The sequence below is a fragment of the Pygocentrus nattereri genome, chromosome 27 (assembly GCF_015220715.1).
Source record: "Pygocentrus nattereri isolate fPygNat1 chromosome 27, fPygNat1.pri, whole genome shotgun sequence".
Lineage (NCBI taxonomy): Eukaryota > Metazoa > Chordata > Actinopteri > Characiformes > Serrasalmidae > Pygocentrus > Pygocentrus nattereri.
Genome location: NC_051237.1, coordinates 22,891,549 through 22,907,252, shown reverse-complemented (window position 1 = coordinate 22,907,252; position 15,704 = coordinate 22,891,549). Strand labels below are relative to the sequence as shown.

At 42.4% G+C, this 15,704-nt stretch overlaps 1 protein-coding gene across 2 annotated transcripts in view; it reads left to right on the top strand.

The window, feature by feature from the left end:
- The first annotated feature begins 3,902 nt into the window (after window positions 1-3,902).
- si:dkey-222b8.1 (uncharacterized protein LOC560317 homolog) overlaps window positions 3,903-15,704 on the top strand; it is a 39,312-nt gene continuing 27,510 nt past the window's right edge. Inside the window, exons 1-2 of one of the 2 annotated variants that reach the window (XM_037535479.1) lie at window positions 3,903-4,062; window positions 13,892-14,132. In XM_037535479.1, coding sequence (XP_037391376.1) covers window positions 13,896-14,132 — 237 coding nt within the window. In that variant the 5' untranslated portion in view covers window positions 3,903-4,062; window positions 13,892-13,895. Of the gene's footprint in view, window positions 4,063-13,621; window positions 13,753-13,891; window positions 14,133-15,704 lie in introns of those variants that run through there. The other variant, XM_037535480.1, reaches the window with a different exon arrangement.

Genomic DNA, 15,704 nt, shown 5'->3' with positions numbered 1-15,704 from the left:
TCTTACGTGACCATTTTCTCTTATTCCTTAAAATGAAATGGGCTGTTATTGTTAAGACTCGCATCGATCAGGCATGACGTTCTGACCACCTCCTCGTTTCTGCGCTCACTGTCCACTTTATCAGCTCCACTTACTGTATAGCTGCACTCTGTAGTTCTACAGTTACAGACTGTAGTCCATCTGTTTCTCTGATACTCTGTTACCCTGTTCTTCAGTGGTCAGGACCCCCATGGACCCTCACAGAGCAGGTCCTTCTCAGCACTGCAGTAACACTGATGTGGTGGTGGTGGTGTGTTAGTGTGTGTTGTGCTGCTCTGAGTGGATCAGACACAGCAGTGCTGCTGGAGTTTTTAAACATCTCAGTGTCTGCTGGACTGAGAATAGTCCACCAACCAAAAATATCCAGCCGACAGCGTCCTGTGGACAGCGTCCAGGGGCAGCGTCCAGGGGCAGCGTCCAGGGGCAGCGTCCTGTGACCACTGCTGAAGGACTAGAGGATGACCAACACAACCTGAGCAGCAGCAGATGAGCTGTCGTCTCTGACTTTACACCTACAAGGAGGACCGACAAGGTAGGAGCGTCTAATAGAGTGGACAGTGAGAGGGCACTGCTGTGTCTGATCCACTCGTACCAGCACAACACACCACCACCATCACATGTTACTGCAGTGCTGAGAATTATCTGTGAGGGTCCGTGGGGGTCCTGACCACTGAAGAACAGGGTAACAGAGTATCAGAGAAACAGATGGACTACAGTCTGTAACTGCAGAACCACAGAGTGCAGCTATACAGTAAGTGGAGCTGATAAACGAGTGTAGAAACAAGGTCATAATGTTATACCGGATCGGTTTATATGTAAATGAGCTCTATTCTGATTAGCTGCTTTGTATTGTGCTTCATTAAAAAAAAGCAGTCCCGGCTGAAACACTCTTTATAACTTCAGTGTGGATGGGCGGGGCTAAACTGCTGTAGGCTAAATAGGCCGAAGTAAGTCGGTTTGCGAGTTGGTTTTTGTGACCTCACAAACACAATTAAAATCGGGCTGTTTTCGCAGCTTCATTTCCATATATGTACCGGTGAACCGTATGAACGGTATGTTCTGGAACTTTTAACCTTGTTTACATACTACATCAAACTCTTACTCCCAGTTTGGTTTTCCATGATATGGACCCTTTAATTTTTAATAACAGGGATATTTTCCTCCTTCCTTCCATTTTGACAGAGACAATGTTTACATTGCCTTTACATTTACAGCTCCTCCATGTTCCACATTTGCCTTTTCTGTCAAATCTACAGATTCCTAGTGTTCAAACCTTGCAGTATAAAACTTCCCTAAAAGATATTTTTAGTGTTTTTAGTGATCAACTACTGGCATTCATGTTTTGGTGAGTAATCTTTGAAATATGAATTCTGGATGTTCATTTGATCAGAAATTCATTCACGGCTTAGTTAGTGGCCTATTGATCATCATTTTATCATTTTATGCATTTATCCGCAATCAGGCTCTTTTGATAGTATTAAAAACTTGGATTTCACACTTTTGAACAGCACTTTTCTTGAACAGGCTGAGAAAGTGTTCCCCTCACTCGGTGAGCGCTGTTGTCGGAACAAAACCTCGTATCTATGACATGGTGACTTTACAGGAGAAGGAAAAAACCTACTCTACTTTTAATGTAAGTCAATGGAACCAGAATTTTTTCCGAGCCATTTTGGGCGTTTTTTTATGGTCCGTTCATCGTGAAATTTCCGCACAGTGTAAAGAGAGAGTCTGAAAATCCAGATATGTCGAAAACTGAAAAATGACGATAGTGGAGATACGACAGCGGTGATGTAAACGTGGCTCACTGGCTTGTAAACGGCGTATTAACCGATGTGCCTTTCCACTTAATTAAAGTCCGAGTGTACCGGATTTCCAGTACTCCACTACTGTCTTTGCCCTTATTTAATGACAGGAAGTTTTAAATGTCCCTTAATGAAGTTCAGCTTCTGTTTCAGGATCAAAGCATCAGAATATGTCAAACGCTAAAGTGGATTTTAAGGCGGAATAAAGTGCAGCTGTACCCGAGCAGCATCGGCGGTGGATCACTGTATAATTGAATCAGCAGTAAAATGCCAGCTATGTGCGTCTGCTCGTGTCAATAATGAATGTTTTGTAATCTGAGAGGCAGAAGGCCAGTTCTGGATGACCCTGGGTTTAGGGACGGAGTTTTGACCGGGCCAAAGGTCAAAAGGGAGAGGGGATGTAAAATTCACAAGAAGTCTCTCTGAATGTGATCCTAATAATGACAGATTTAGAGCAGACTGCAGAGAAAAATACCCCAAAATTGCCCTGGTTAGCTCACAGCAGGACAGGCTGGAGGCTTATTTCTGGCTTTGCGTTTAGAGCAACTTTTGAGAGGCAGTGAATAACTTTAAATAAGATTTTCCAGCTTCAAGGTAAACACAGGTCACTCCTTGTTACTAGGCTTAAACATCCCATATCGTGGAAAACTTACATGTCCTCTTTTTCTTAGAATAAATAGGTCGGATACTGAAAGATAACATCTGCCAGTTAAGCCCCGGCCACTCGCGCTGAAGTTAGGAGTGTTTCAGCCCAGATTGCTTTTTGAATGAGACGCAGCCAATCAGAACCTAGCTCATTTACATATCAGTCTTTCACATAGACTTTCACATACCAGTGTTGGCATCAAGTCATTCGTGAAAAATTCTAGAGAAGCTTTCTTTACAGTGGCGGTGATGGGAACCAGGGGTCGCCATGACTACAACACAGATGTAGCCGTTTTATATACCATCCAGAACCACCAGAGAGAGCCCACACGAGTCTTCTGAGCTTTTACATGGAACATCGATGATGTTAAAATAGTGGAAAATATAGAAAAAAAGTTTCTTTGAGGACTATTTGGTCTCCCAACGATCACAGTGCCACAGCCATCAGGCAGTGTATTTATAACTGGTCCATGCAGGAACTCTCTGTGAGGGAGCTTTTAGAGGGGGACGTCTGGTTCCTATCACCACCACTGTGAACAGTTCTGGCTCTGCGAGTTTCTCTAGAGCAGAGCGTCTCGCTCCAAACCGCTCTGAGCAACTCTGCATCCTAACCATGCAATTATGTATTGTGTGTAAATATGAAAAATTGGTGGAATTCCCCTTCAGAGGTGAGGCAGCACAAAACGGCCTGTTTGTTTCTGCGGGATAAAGAGAGGCTCATGTGAAACTACGACTGTGTCTGGTGCATAAAACCAGACTAATGTCATAAGTGGACCTCAGGGGGAAACAAATGAAAGGAGAAGGTAGGATATGGACCCTTTAATACAAGACAAATGGCTGCGGAGAGAACTTTATTTTGTAATTATATATATATATATATAAATATATATATATATACATATATATGCTGGAAAGTGTGATCAACTGATTTAAAAAGTCGGAGGATTTAAATTTTAAAGCGCTCCAATTCAAAGTAGCATTTTCTTGATTAATTATTTAATTATTTTAAAACGTATGTATTTGCTTATTTATCTATTTACCCAATTATATATGCAGAAGGGCAGTAAGGGGGGGGTGGTGGGGGGCAGCAGTGGAGCAGCAGACTGAGGGGTAGTAGAAGGAGGGGCGGGCGGTGGGTGGGGGTGGGGGCGTGGGGGTGAGGGGGGTGGGGGTGGGGGTGGGTTGTGTGTAATCTGTGCGGCGCCACCTTAAAAAAACAGTCGCGCCGATTCCGTGAATCCAGACGCGACCCAGACAGACCTCAGACTGGGGGTGGGCGGGGCCGAGACGCAGCGGCGCGCTCTGATTGGCCGAGCACCGCCGTTCCCTCTTAGAGCCGCGACGTGATTGGCTGAAGCCCGGGGAGACGCTCACGCACACCGCTTTTGTTATCGTACAGCGAGGGAGAGAGAGGAATATACGGAGAGAAAGAGAGGAGGGGGATAGAGTGAGCGAGAGAGAGAGAGAGAGAGACATAGAGGGAGAGAATGATGCAGGATCGGCGCGGCTAGCGCTCCTCCACTCCTCTATCTGCTCGGACACAGACGGAGTTTCTCTGCCAGCCTCTCGCTGATGTGTGAGTACAAACATTACAGTCATTACAGCCTCTGTCCATCAGCGTTCCTCACACAGGCCCGCGGGCAGCTCTCCTCCTCCTCCCCGGCTCCATAAACACAGAGCAGGGCGCGACTGTGGCGTGACACTTCTCCCGGCTTCACCCTCTCCCTGTTCAGGCTCGTATTTCCATGTCTGCCATGTTTTTTTCCCCCCTCATCGATGCAGCCTTTCTGCGCCTCTCCAAGCCCCATGTTCAGCTTCTTGTTCCAATTTGCCCGTTCCACCTTAAGACGGTGCAGCAGTTACGTTCATTTAAGGTGGAACGGTAGAATTCGAACGAGGAGCAGGCGGATAAGTTCGCCCCATATGCCCCCGTCCTGCGTCGCTGTGTTGTGTTCTGTGTGCTGGTCTGTTCCCCCACATGTGTTTGCTTTGCTTGTGCCAGTTCTCACGGCCCACTATCTGCACCTCGTGAAAATGGCTGGACCAAATACGGCCCAGTGGCTGAGACCGCACTGTGGAGCTGCACGGCTGCTGCAGTTCACCCTCAACAGGTTCTGAAACCTTTGGACAGCAACTGCAAAGCCAGACAGTCTTCCACCTGCCTGGATCCTACCACGTGAGCAGAGTCCAGACCAGTATAGAAATGGCTTTTTTCCACACTTAGGAGTGAGATGACAGCAGATGGTGAGCAGGTATCTTAAGAGATGCTGTGGTCAGTAACTGTAATGGGCTGCTCCGCATTGGCCCGGCGCTGGGGAACGGGCAGCATCACTAATTTCACCAAGTATTGTCAAGGATGTTATGCGGATTAGCTTTCGATATGGAGAGGAGTTTGTGATGGATTGAAAAGCGGTCGCTGCAGTAGAAAAACGTGGAACGCAAAGCACACGTGGCATTACTTCTTTCATAGAGACGTGCAGAATATGTGCCGGAATAAAGGAAACCAAACCCCGTCACGTTGATTTCACATTTGCATTTAAAAAAAACGAAATGCTGCATTGGTGTCAGAATTGAGTACAACCCACTTTAAGATGTAATCAGAGCACGACTATATTGCTTTCCACCCTGGAGTACTTTAAACAACGTTCAAACGGTGTAATGGGTCATTTTTTTCCCCTCATTTTGGCACTTTTATGTATGTTAGTGCTGAAATGCAGTCTTGTGCGCTGTGTTTCACTGTTTTGATTGCGTTTTAATGAAACAAATGCATTTGAAGTGCAAAAAAAGTGGCAAGCACCATGAAAACAGTGTGTTGGGGGTTTTGCTTTTCATTTTGGCACATATTCTGCATGTCACCCATGGAGAGGTCACGTCATGTGTGCATTGCATTCACTGTTATGATTGCGTTTCAAAGAGGAAAATGCATTTAAAGTTTATGGTACACACTTGAAAATGATGGTTCTTCAAGGGTTCTTAAGTAAAGAAAATGGTTTTATATGGAACCATGGAAACTCAAAGAACCCTTTGCATGATTAAAGGGTTCTTTGCATCACTGAAAATGTATATAGTTTTATATAGAACCTCTTTGAAAAAGGGTTCTTCTATTGCTACCATGTCAAGCTTGCAATAATAATCCTTTTAATGCTATACAGAACCCTTTTTTGAAAGGTTCTTTGCAGAACCATCTACAGCACATTCTTTATCAGACAAAAGGATGATTTCATGATACAAAGAACCCTTTAACAATGTAAAGGATTCTTTACTATAGGACCCTTGAAGAACCATCATTTTTAAGAGTGTACTGCATGGTGGACATTTATTAAAATTGGGATTCTGGGATTTCTGCAGTGACAAAACAGGAAAAAAATCTATTTAGAGGCATACACTCTAAAAAAAGAGGGCTCTTCAAGGGTTCTTTAGTAAAAGGTATGGTTCTATTTAGAAACAGAAGTTCTGTATGGAACCATTTCATGCTTAAATGTTTCTTTGCATTGTGATATGTTTCTTCAGGTTGTTGGAGAATATGTTGCATATGGTTCTACATAGCACCGAGAAAGGTTCTCCTGTTGTTACAAGCAGAACCCGTTTTGGTGCTATGTAGTACCATTTTCAAAAAGGTTCACGTTCCCCATCAATCTGAAGACCCACTTCACATCACAAAAGAACGTTAGGACTTTGTAGCTTTTTCCATTCAAGTGTTGTTTAAAGACGTTTCCTCTAACAGAACCCGTGCCACTAAAGAACCTTTGAAGAACCACCTTTTTTGAAGGGTCTGATGTTAAATACACTGACAGATGAGAAGATGCAGGTCCCATTTTTAGACGTATATTTGCCACAATCGCCTTTCTCGCTTTGCAGCTTCAGACACGTTCAGTTTCATAACACAATATTCAGTTCACTGCTTAAAGAAAACGGATATTTTTGCGTGAGGATGGATTCTCAGAAGGAAACGACGGGATCAGAAGTATTGATGCTTCAGCAGGGAACCCCTGGATCTATAGAACGTCTTAAAATAGTTTTGAGAAAGTCTATAAAGTGTCTTTAAAAATATTTGTACTATTAGAGGTGTTGCGTTCTGAGATGAAGCCTAAATAGTGGAATTGAAAACAGTCTTCATGTGTTTTAAACTCATTCAACTCAAAATGGGACGTCAAGCCGGAAACGTTTGGCTCTTTGGTCAGAAACTGGCCGTTAATAAAGGGCTAGTGGACATCAGCGCTGATAACAAAGCCATATGTAAAGCGTTTACAGTGAGGACAAACTTGTAAACAGCCACAGGTATTTTAACATCCCTTCAGTGTACACTCACCAGCCACTTTATTAGGTACACCTGTTCAGTTGCTTGTTAACACAAATAGCTAATCAGCCAATCACACAGCAGCAATTCAACGCATTTAGGCATGTAGAGGTGGTCAAGACAACCTGCTGAAGTGCAGACCGAGCATCAGAACGGGGAAGAAAGGGGATTTAAGGGACTTTGAACGTGGCGTGGTTGTTGGTGCCAGACGGGCTGGTCTGAGTATTTCAGAAACTGCTGATCTGCTGGGATTTTCACGCTCAACCATCTCTAGGGTTTACAGAGAACGGTCCGAAAAAGAGGAAATATCCAGTGAGCGGTCAGTTGTGTGGACGAAAATGCCTTGTTGATGTGAGAGGTCAGAGGAGAATGGGCAGACTGGTTCCAGATGATAGAAAGGCAACAGGAACTCAAATAACCAACCAAAATCTCTGAGGAACGTTTCCAACACCTTGTTGAAAGTCTGCCACGAAGAATTAAAGCAGTTCTGAGGGCGAAAGGGGGTCCAACCTTTTACTAGCAAGGTACCTAATAAAGTGGCTGGTGAATGTAAATATGGATGGATGGATGGATACTTTGTGGGCAAATAAGGCTGTAAGGTGCGCTATAGTTTTCTGCAGCATTGTGGTTCAGTTTTGGTCCATTCCACTCAGCAAGTTCACCCAGATTAGATGGACTCTGATGGACTCGCACTTTCAGAATCCTCCATAAATTATCAATGGGATTAAAGTCAGGCTGTATGTTTGAGGTCGTCTTGTTTAAAAATCCATCTTCTCCCCAGATTCAGTTTCTTGGCTGATGAGATTAAATTCTCATCTAGTATCTCTATCACTCCAATAGTGATTTGTAACCCAAATGTTAAGAAGAGCCAATTTGTCCTTTCAGCAAAAATCAGTCCACCTTGGGAGCCACAACGTTTAATGTCCATGTTACCACCTTGGCTGTAAGTATGTCTTAATACACGTAGGCCGAAAAACAGAATATAAACGAAAACACAGACTTTAAGCTTCAAGCTTCAGCTCAGCTATAGCCGCTTTTCTCGCATCTCCAGCAGGAAACTTTTCCTCAATATTAGAAGAGTTTCTTGTAAAAGAGGCTGAAGTCACTTCTCATTCGCCAGCTTCTTGTTCTGATTTTCCATTTATGTATGTGTTTATTTATTTATTTATTTATTTATTTATTTAGGATTTGGCTCCAGCCTTGCCACTGGTTTTACTTGCTTCTTAAAATAAACGTTAATAAAGATTTCAAGTGCATCATATCAGTACAAAATCAATTGAATCAAAAAAATTGCTCTGATTTTCACGTTCCACCTTAAATGGTGCCTGAGGCGCCAGAATGAAACAGCTGCAGCGTTTGGAACTAGACACTGCCCTCAGCCTCGTGACGTTTTAGTGCTTGAGAGTTTCTTGTTGCAGATTAAACATATCAAGAAGCCAGCCGGAGTGATTATAAACGGAAGTAAGTCTGTTCGTCTTTAAATGATTGATGTTCGTCTTAAATCTTCCTTTAGCTACTGGCTGGGCGAGACTGTTGTCTGTGCTGATCTTCAGGGTTAAAGGGTGAATCAGCAGTTCTACCTTAACTCCAGCGTTAAAGACCATTTACTGTTAAACTGTGTTGAAAGATCAGCAGAGCTTGATTTTACTGTACAGGAGGGTGATGTTCATTATTACCTTCAAACCTGACTCAGCTGTGGAGCCACAACAGGACAGTAAAAGAGCCCCAAGCGGCTCCGGAGCCGAATGTTGCCGACTCCTGGTCCTCCTTTGCAGAGAAGCAGCTCCACATCGTGATGGTCCTTGATTGACAGCCTTGTCAAAACCGTGCAGCTGGCTGGTTAACTTCAACATACATGATGTAATGATAGAGTAACACATCGGTCTTTCCCTCTATTTGAGGCATGCACAGGGAAAAACCTGTGAACAGGATTCCTGTGACCAGCAATGATCTTATCCAGACCAAGTCTAGTCCAGGGCTTCCCAAATTCAGTCCTGGCAACCCAACACTATGCACACCTGACTCAACTCATTAACTAGGTATCAAACACCTTGTTGGCCACGTTCAGGTGTGAAGAGGTAAAGGGTCACCAGGACTGAGATTAAGAGCTCCTGGCTGTGAAATGACCAACATGAGTTTCTCCAGTGTGCCAAGGATCAAGGTTACAAGGCTGACGTGCTGTTCTGGCCACATATTCCGGTTTTTGTGCCGAGCATATATCCCAAAATGCACTGATGTAACAGCCTGGTTTGCTCCGAGCAGTTTAATAGCGCCGGATTCAGTCTTTTATGGATACATGAAGGAAATGAAATGATAGGAAATGATTTGTCCTGCTGCTGCACTTAGTGCAACGCTGAAAACACACCAGCTTTCCCTGCAGGTCTTCAGGTGGGAGAGCTTTATTAAAGTTAACTTGCTGCATAGACGATGCGGTAAAAACAGCAAATAGTAACTAAAGTTGGTCTCAATCTGCACAGCATTGGCTTTTCAGGCTCCCGTGTGGAGTCAGTACTGATGATTATTCAGTCTGACTAGCTCATCAACTGCGAATGTCGTGAGAACGAAGACTGTAGGGACATTTCTCTACAAACCACACAGAGGAACCAAAATCTGACTCTGGATCCTGAGGGGGGGTGGACTTTTTCAAAGAGGTCCAGATCGAAAAAGAGAGAAAATCGGATTGGAATCGGATTTGCAATGTGAACGTAGCTAAAGTGGCTCAGGTCGGATTTAAAAAGATCAGATTTGTGTCCACACCGCTCTGAAAACATTAGATCTGAGTCACATTAGGGCAAAAAAATCGGATTCGTGCAACTTCAGCTTCATAATGTGAACGTAGCCTGTGCTTCCGGTTTTGTAAACCATCCGCTTTCCATTGAAATATTATATCCCATCAACGTCGTTGGAGAAACAGAAATGCACAGTTCAACTGTGGGAGCTCCGAAACAGGCAGATTACATTTAAGGTCTGCTGTGAAAAAGGGGTTGAAAGTACAGCATAGCTAACTCTTCTTCACGCACAGGCAGCTCATAAAGTTTATCCGTGGAATGTCATTCTGTTTGTGCTGAACTTTCCCAGCCCTGACTTTCTGTCTCACAGTTCAACAGAACCTTTTCATTATTGATTGCTTGCAATGTCCTTTAAATCAGGAATGTGCCGTTTATTAATCTCTCACATCGTACTGGTAAGACTAGACGGCGTTGTTTAGTGTTGGGCTTTTTCTCAGGAAAGCGAAGACGATGCTTGAAGATGTCTTCAGTGCTGCTTTTATGAAACGTCGTCTTCATACACAACTGAGAAATATGCTTATATAACGGTCTCACAATAGGAGCGATGGTCTTTAGAGGTCAAAAGATCTTTAAAACCCATCTCAGTTTAATTGAACCGCTATTTAATAAAGTTAATTGATAATAAAAAAGTTTTTTTTCATCTTTCTCAAAGGGTTTTTGATATGGCTTCAATATCTAACCTTTACATGTTTTCTTTATTTGAGTGGGAAACCTTTGCCTCTGAAGGTTCTTTACAGTCTAAAGAGGCTTTTTAGTGCAAACATAGTTGAAAATAGCTTCGCTCCGTGAACTAAAGGCTGGAAGTCAAACTGCCTTCACGGAGGGTTGAAGAGAAGTAAAGTTCACTAAGGCCTAAATATGGTTGTCCATTCACTCTTTCGAAAAGAGTGATATGATGTGATAACTCGGTCTGTTAGGTTCTGGAGGAATCCTTTATTTGTGTTTTTTTGCAGAAATGTTGAAAGGATGCACTTGATATTGAAATTGTGTCACTTACATGGACACACTGAGAAAAGTGATGCACTGAATTGACTAATTTCTGACTAGAAACCAGAAATTTAAATGTCTTGATTGAAAACCCCTTAAACTGTAAGAATTGATTACAACTAATTTTAGCTCAGTTTCTGTGTCAGTAGAGGACAAAATTTGGAAATTCGCTGTAGTCTAAGCTTGGAGCTGGATTAGTTTTACCAGAGGAGGTCTGGTAATGTAGTTTGGGCATGATTTGAGTGGTTGATTCGTGCGGGATAAAGGGTCTGTGTAATATCCCTAATTTACCCAAATAACCTGGATCGAAACATCCTCACATGGACGTTTACTTTCAGTGTTTGCCACTAAAACTAAACCCCAAAATGTGACCCTGGACGTCCGTTATCAATGGCTATTCCAAAAGAAGGTGCATGGTTATATCGTAGGCTTTGGTGATCAAAGAGCTGTGAAAGTGAAGTTTACCAACTGCCACCCAACAAGACAGAAAACACATTTCCTTGCAGGAGGTACTTTCATTTTCCTTCTCCGTGTGATTCGACCATCGTGACAAAATCTTGTCATGAACTTTAGCTGTTATGCTGTCTTCAGGTGTTGCTGTGCTGTCAAATCACGTAGGACTACTGTGACTGAGAGAGTTCAGTACATTTATAATTTACTGTGGAATTATTTCTGAGGAGAAATCATTATCATTGTTGGTATCATTGTTGATAATGAGCGATTTATAATAGCTACTGTAGTAGATACTGTATAATTCATGTTACATACTGAATAATTCATAGTAGATAATAAATAGTACAGTAGATACTGAACAACTCACAGTAGATACTGAATAACTCAAGGTAGATACTGAATAACTCACAGTACATACTGAACAACTCACAGTACATACTGAACAACTCACAGTACATACTGAACAATTCATAGTAGATACTGAATAATTCACGGTAGATACTGAATAACTCAGATACTGAATAACTCACAGTAGATACTGAATAACTCAAGGTAGATACTGAACAACTCACAGTAGATACTGAATAATTCACAGTAGATGCTGAACAATTCACAGTAGATACTGAATAATTCACAGTAGATACTGAATAATTCACAGTAGATACTGAATAACTCACAGTAGATACTGAACAATTCAGAGTAGATACTGAACAATTCATAATAAATAATAAATAGTAGAGTAGATACTGAATAACTCACAGTAGATACTGAATAACTCACAGTAGATACTGAATAACTCACAGTAGATACTGAATAAATCACAGTAGATACTGAACAATTCAGAGTAGATACTGAACAATTCAGAGTAGATACTGAACAACTCACAGTAGATGCTGAACAACTCACAGTAGATGCTGAACAACTCACAGTAGATGCTGAATAACTCACAGTAGATACTGAATAATTCACAGTAGATGCTGAACAATTCACAGTAGATACTGAATAATTCAGAGTAGATACTGAACAATTCAGAGTAGATACTGAACAATTCAGAGTAGATACTGAGTAATTCACAGTAGATACTGAATAACTCACAGTAGATGCTGAATAATTCACAGTAGATGCTGAATAACTCACAGTAGATACTGAATAATTCACAGTAGATGCTGAATAATTCACAGTAGATGCTGAATAACTCACAGTAGATGCTGAATAACTCACAGTAGATGCTGAACAACTCACAGTATATGCTGAACAACTCACAGTAGATGCTGAATAACTCACAGTAGATGCTGAACAATTCACAGTAGATGCTGAATAATTCACAGTAGATACTGAATAATTCAGAGTAGATACTGAACAATTCAGAGTAGATACTGAGTAATTCACAGTAGATACTGAATAACTCACAGTAGATGCTGAATAATTCACAGTAGATGCTGAATAACTCACAGTAGATGCTGAATAATTCACAGTAGATGCTGAATAACTCACAGTAGATGCTGAATAACTCACAGTAGATGCTGAATAATTCACAGTAGATGCTGAATAACTCACAGTAGATGCTGAATAACTCACAGTAGATGCTGAACAACTCACAGTAGATGCTGAACAACTCACAGTAGATGCTGAACAACTCACAGTATATGCTGAACAACTCACAGTAGATGCTGAATAACTCACAGTAGATGCTGAATAACTCACAGTAGATGCTGAATAATTCACAGTAGATGCTGAACAATTCACAGTAGATGCTGAACAACTCACAGTAGATGCTGAACAACTCACAGTAGATGCTGAACAACTCACAGTAGATGCTGAACAACTCACAGTAGATGCTGAATAACTCACAGTAGATGCTGAATAACTCACAGTAGATGCTGAACAACTCACAGTAGATGCTGAACAACTCACAGTAGATGCTGAACAACTCACAGTAGATGCTGAACAACTCACAGTAGATGCTGAACAACTCACAGTAGATGCTGAACAACTCACAGTAGATGCTGAACAACTCACAGTAGATGCTGAACAACTCACAGTAGATGCTGAACAACTCACAGTAGATGCTGAACAACTCACAGTAGATGCTGAACAACTCACAGTAGATGCTGAGTAACTCACAGTAGATGCTGAACAACTCACAGTAGATGCTGAGTAACTCACAGTAGATGCTGAGTAACTCACAGTAGATACTGAATAATTCACAGTAGATGCTGAGTAACTCACAGTAGATGCTGAGTAACTCACAGTAGATACTGAATAATTCACAGTAGATGCTGAGTAACTCACAGTAGATGCTGAGTAACTCACAGTAGATACTGAATAATTCATAGTCCGTGCTGAATAATTTGCAGTGCAAACCTAATTCCAAAAGAGATGCCGATAAAACAGAAAGCAGTGGTTAATAAATTTTGTTTGACCTGTATTAAATGAAACAGTTCAGAAACTCAATCTTTTATGTTTTATATTACGGAGCTTCTGATTCTAAATATGATGCCTGCAACACATTCCAAAAAAGTTGGGACATGAGCTTGTGTACCACTGTGTGACGTCACCTTTCCTCTGAACAACACTGTAGGCAGTGCAGGTTCACTGGCTCTTCTCACCAGCGCTGTGAAGAAGTCTGAGACAGTGATGTTTCAGATGTAGACATCCTGAAGGCTTTACGGCTCAGTACTACACTTGAACTCCCGCTTGCCGTGAGGACGCGGTGTGAGAACGCAGAAGAATTCTCACGGTAAATCGATAAAATTGTGCCGCTGGACCAAGGGCTTTACTTCTAAACCTGTCACTTCTTTCGCTGCTCAGAGTTTTCGTGTCTGCTGCGTGTGAACTGACCGTGTTGTTGTTCTCTGTTTCTCCATCTGTTGGAGCAGCAGGATGTCGGTGAACCCCCCCAACAGCAATGATGCGTGCCTCAGCATCGTGCACAGCCTCATGTGCCACAGACAAGGCGGGGAGAATGAGGGCTTCGCCAAGAGGGCGATCGAGAGCCTGGTGAAGAAACTCAAGGAGAAGAAAGACGAGCTGGACTCTCTTATCACTGCCATCACCACCAACGGAGTCCATCCCAGCAAGTGTGTCACCATCCAGAGGACGCTGGACGGCAGGCTACAGGTGGGACGGATCAAATTTACTGTGGTCTTATCAAAAGTGGTGCCTTATTACACGGCTACCGTCGTCCTATGAGATAATCCTCACTAAGTGATGTGTATCAGATGTTGGCCGTCCATTGAACACAGAAAGAAAGCTAAACATTCAGTTTACCTTATGTACCACATTTCCATATGAATCAATTAAAATGATATAAGCTGCGGTTTAATATCTCGTCATATTAGTAATGGCATATACCCTGTAGATTGAGATGCTATGAGCAGCGTTGGATGGTATAAGGTTAGACCATAATAGTGTGGTAATAACATATTGACGGTATTTAATGATGATGACTGTATTTCAAAATTATGATGTGTCAAACTTTCACGCCTGAACAGCCAAATAAACACATTCCACCCGTGTATATTTAAGAGCGCCTCACCTTATACGTGTATCTGATACATGGCAATTTATGGATTTCAAATGTATGTTATATGTTAGCATGTGCGGATTTCCATTACATCTGACTAGTATTTGTACACAAATGGGGACAAATGGGTGACTTATCTGAAATGGGCCATTTTCAAATATACAATAGGTTTTTTCAGCCATATATCAACATATACATACATATACACACCGAGCAGGCATGACATCATGACCACCTCCCTGTTTCTACGCTCATTGTCCACTTCATCAGCTCCACTTACTGTATAGCTGGTCTTTGTAGTTCTACAGTTACAGACTGTAGTCCATCTGTTTCTCTGATACACTGTTACCCTGTTCTTCAGTGGTCAGCACCCCCATGGACCCTCACAGAGCAGGTACTATTTGGGTGGTGGGTCATTCTCAGCACTGCAGTAACACTGACGTGGTGGTGGTGGTGTGTTAGTGTGTGTTAGTGTGTGTTGTGCTGGTACGAGTAGATCAGACACAGCAGTGTGGCTGGAGTTTTTAAACACTGTGTCCACTCACTGTCCACTCTATTAGACACTACTACCTCGTCAGTCCACCTTTATGTTTACCTTTTATGTTTAACAATAATCCCTCTGGTTCCATTGACTTGCATTAAGAGTAAAGCAGGTTTATTCTTTCTCCTGTAAAGTTACTTTTATTGGAGATGCGAGGTTTTATTCCGACAAAAAAAGCTCACGTGAATTTAATGTGCATCACTATTTCATTGCAGCGTTCCTCAGAGATTCTGGTTGGTTATTTGAGTTCCTGTTTTCTTTCTATCATCTGGAACCAGTCTGCCCATTCTCCTCTGACCTCTCACATCAACAAGGCATTTTCGTCCACACAACTGACCGCTCACTGGATATTTCCTCTTTTTCGGACCGTCCTCTGTAAACCCTAGAGATGGTTGAGCGTGAAAATCCCAGCAGATCAGCAGTTTCTGAAATACTCAGACCAGCCCGTCTGGCACCAACAACCACGCCACGTTCAAAGCCCCTTAAATCCCCTTTCTTCCCCGTTCTGATGCTCGGTCTGCACTTCAGCAAGTTGTCTTGACCACCTCTACAGGCCTCAATGCAGTGAGCTGTGGCCGTGTGATTGGCTGATTAGCTGTTTGTATGTAAAATATTTGCTTCATGA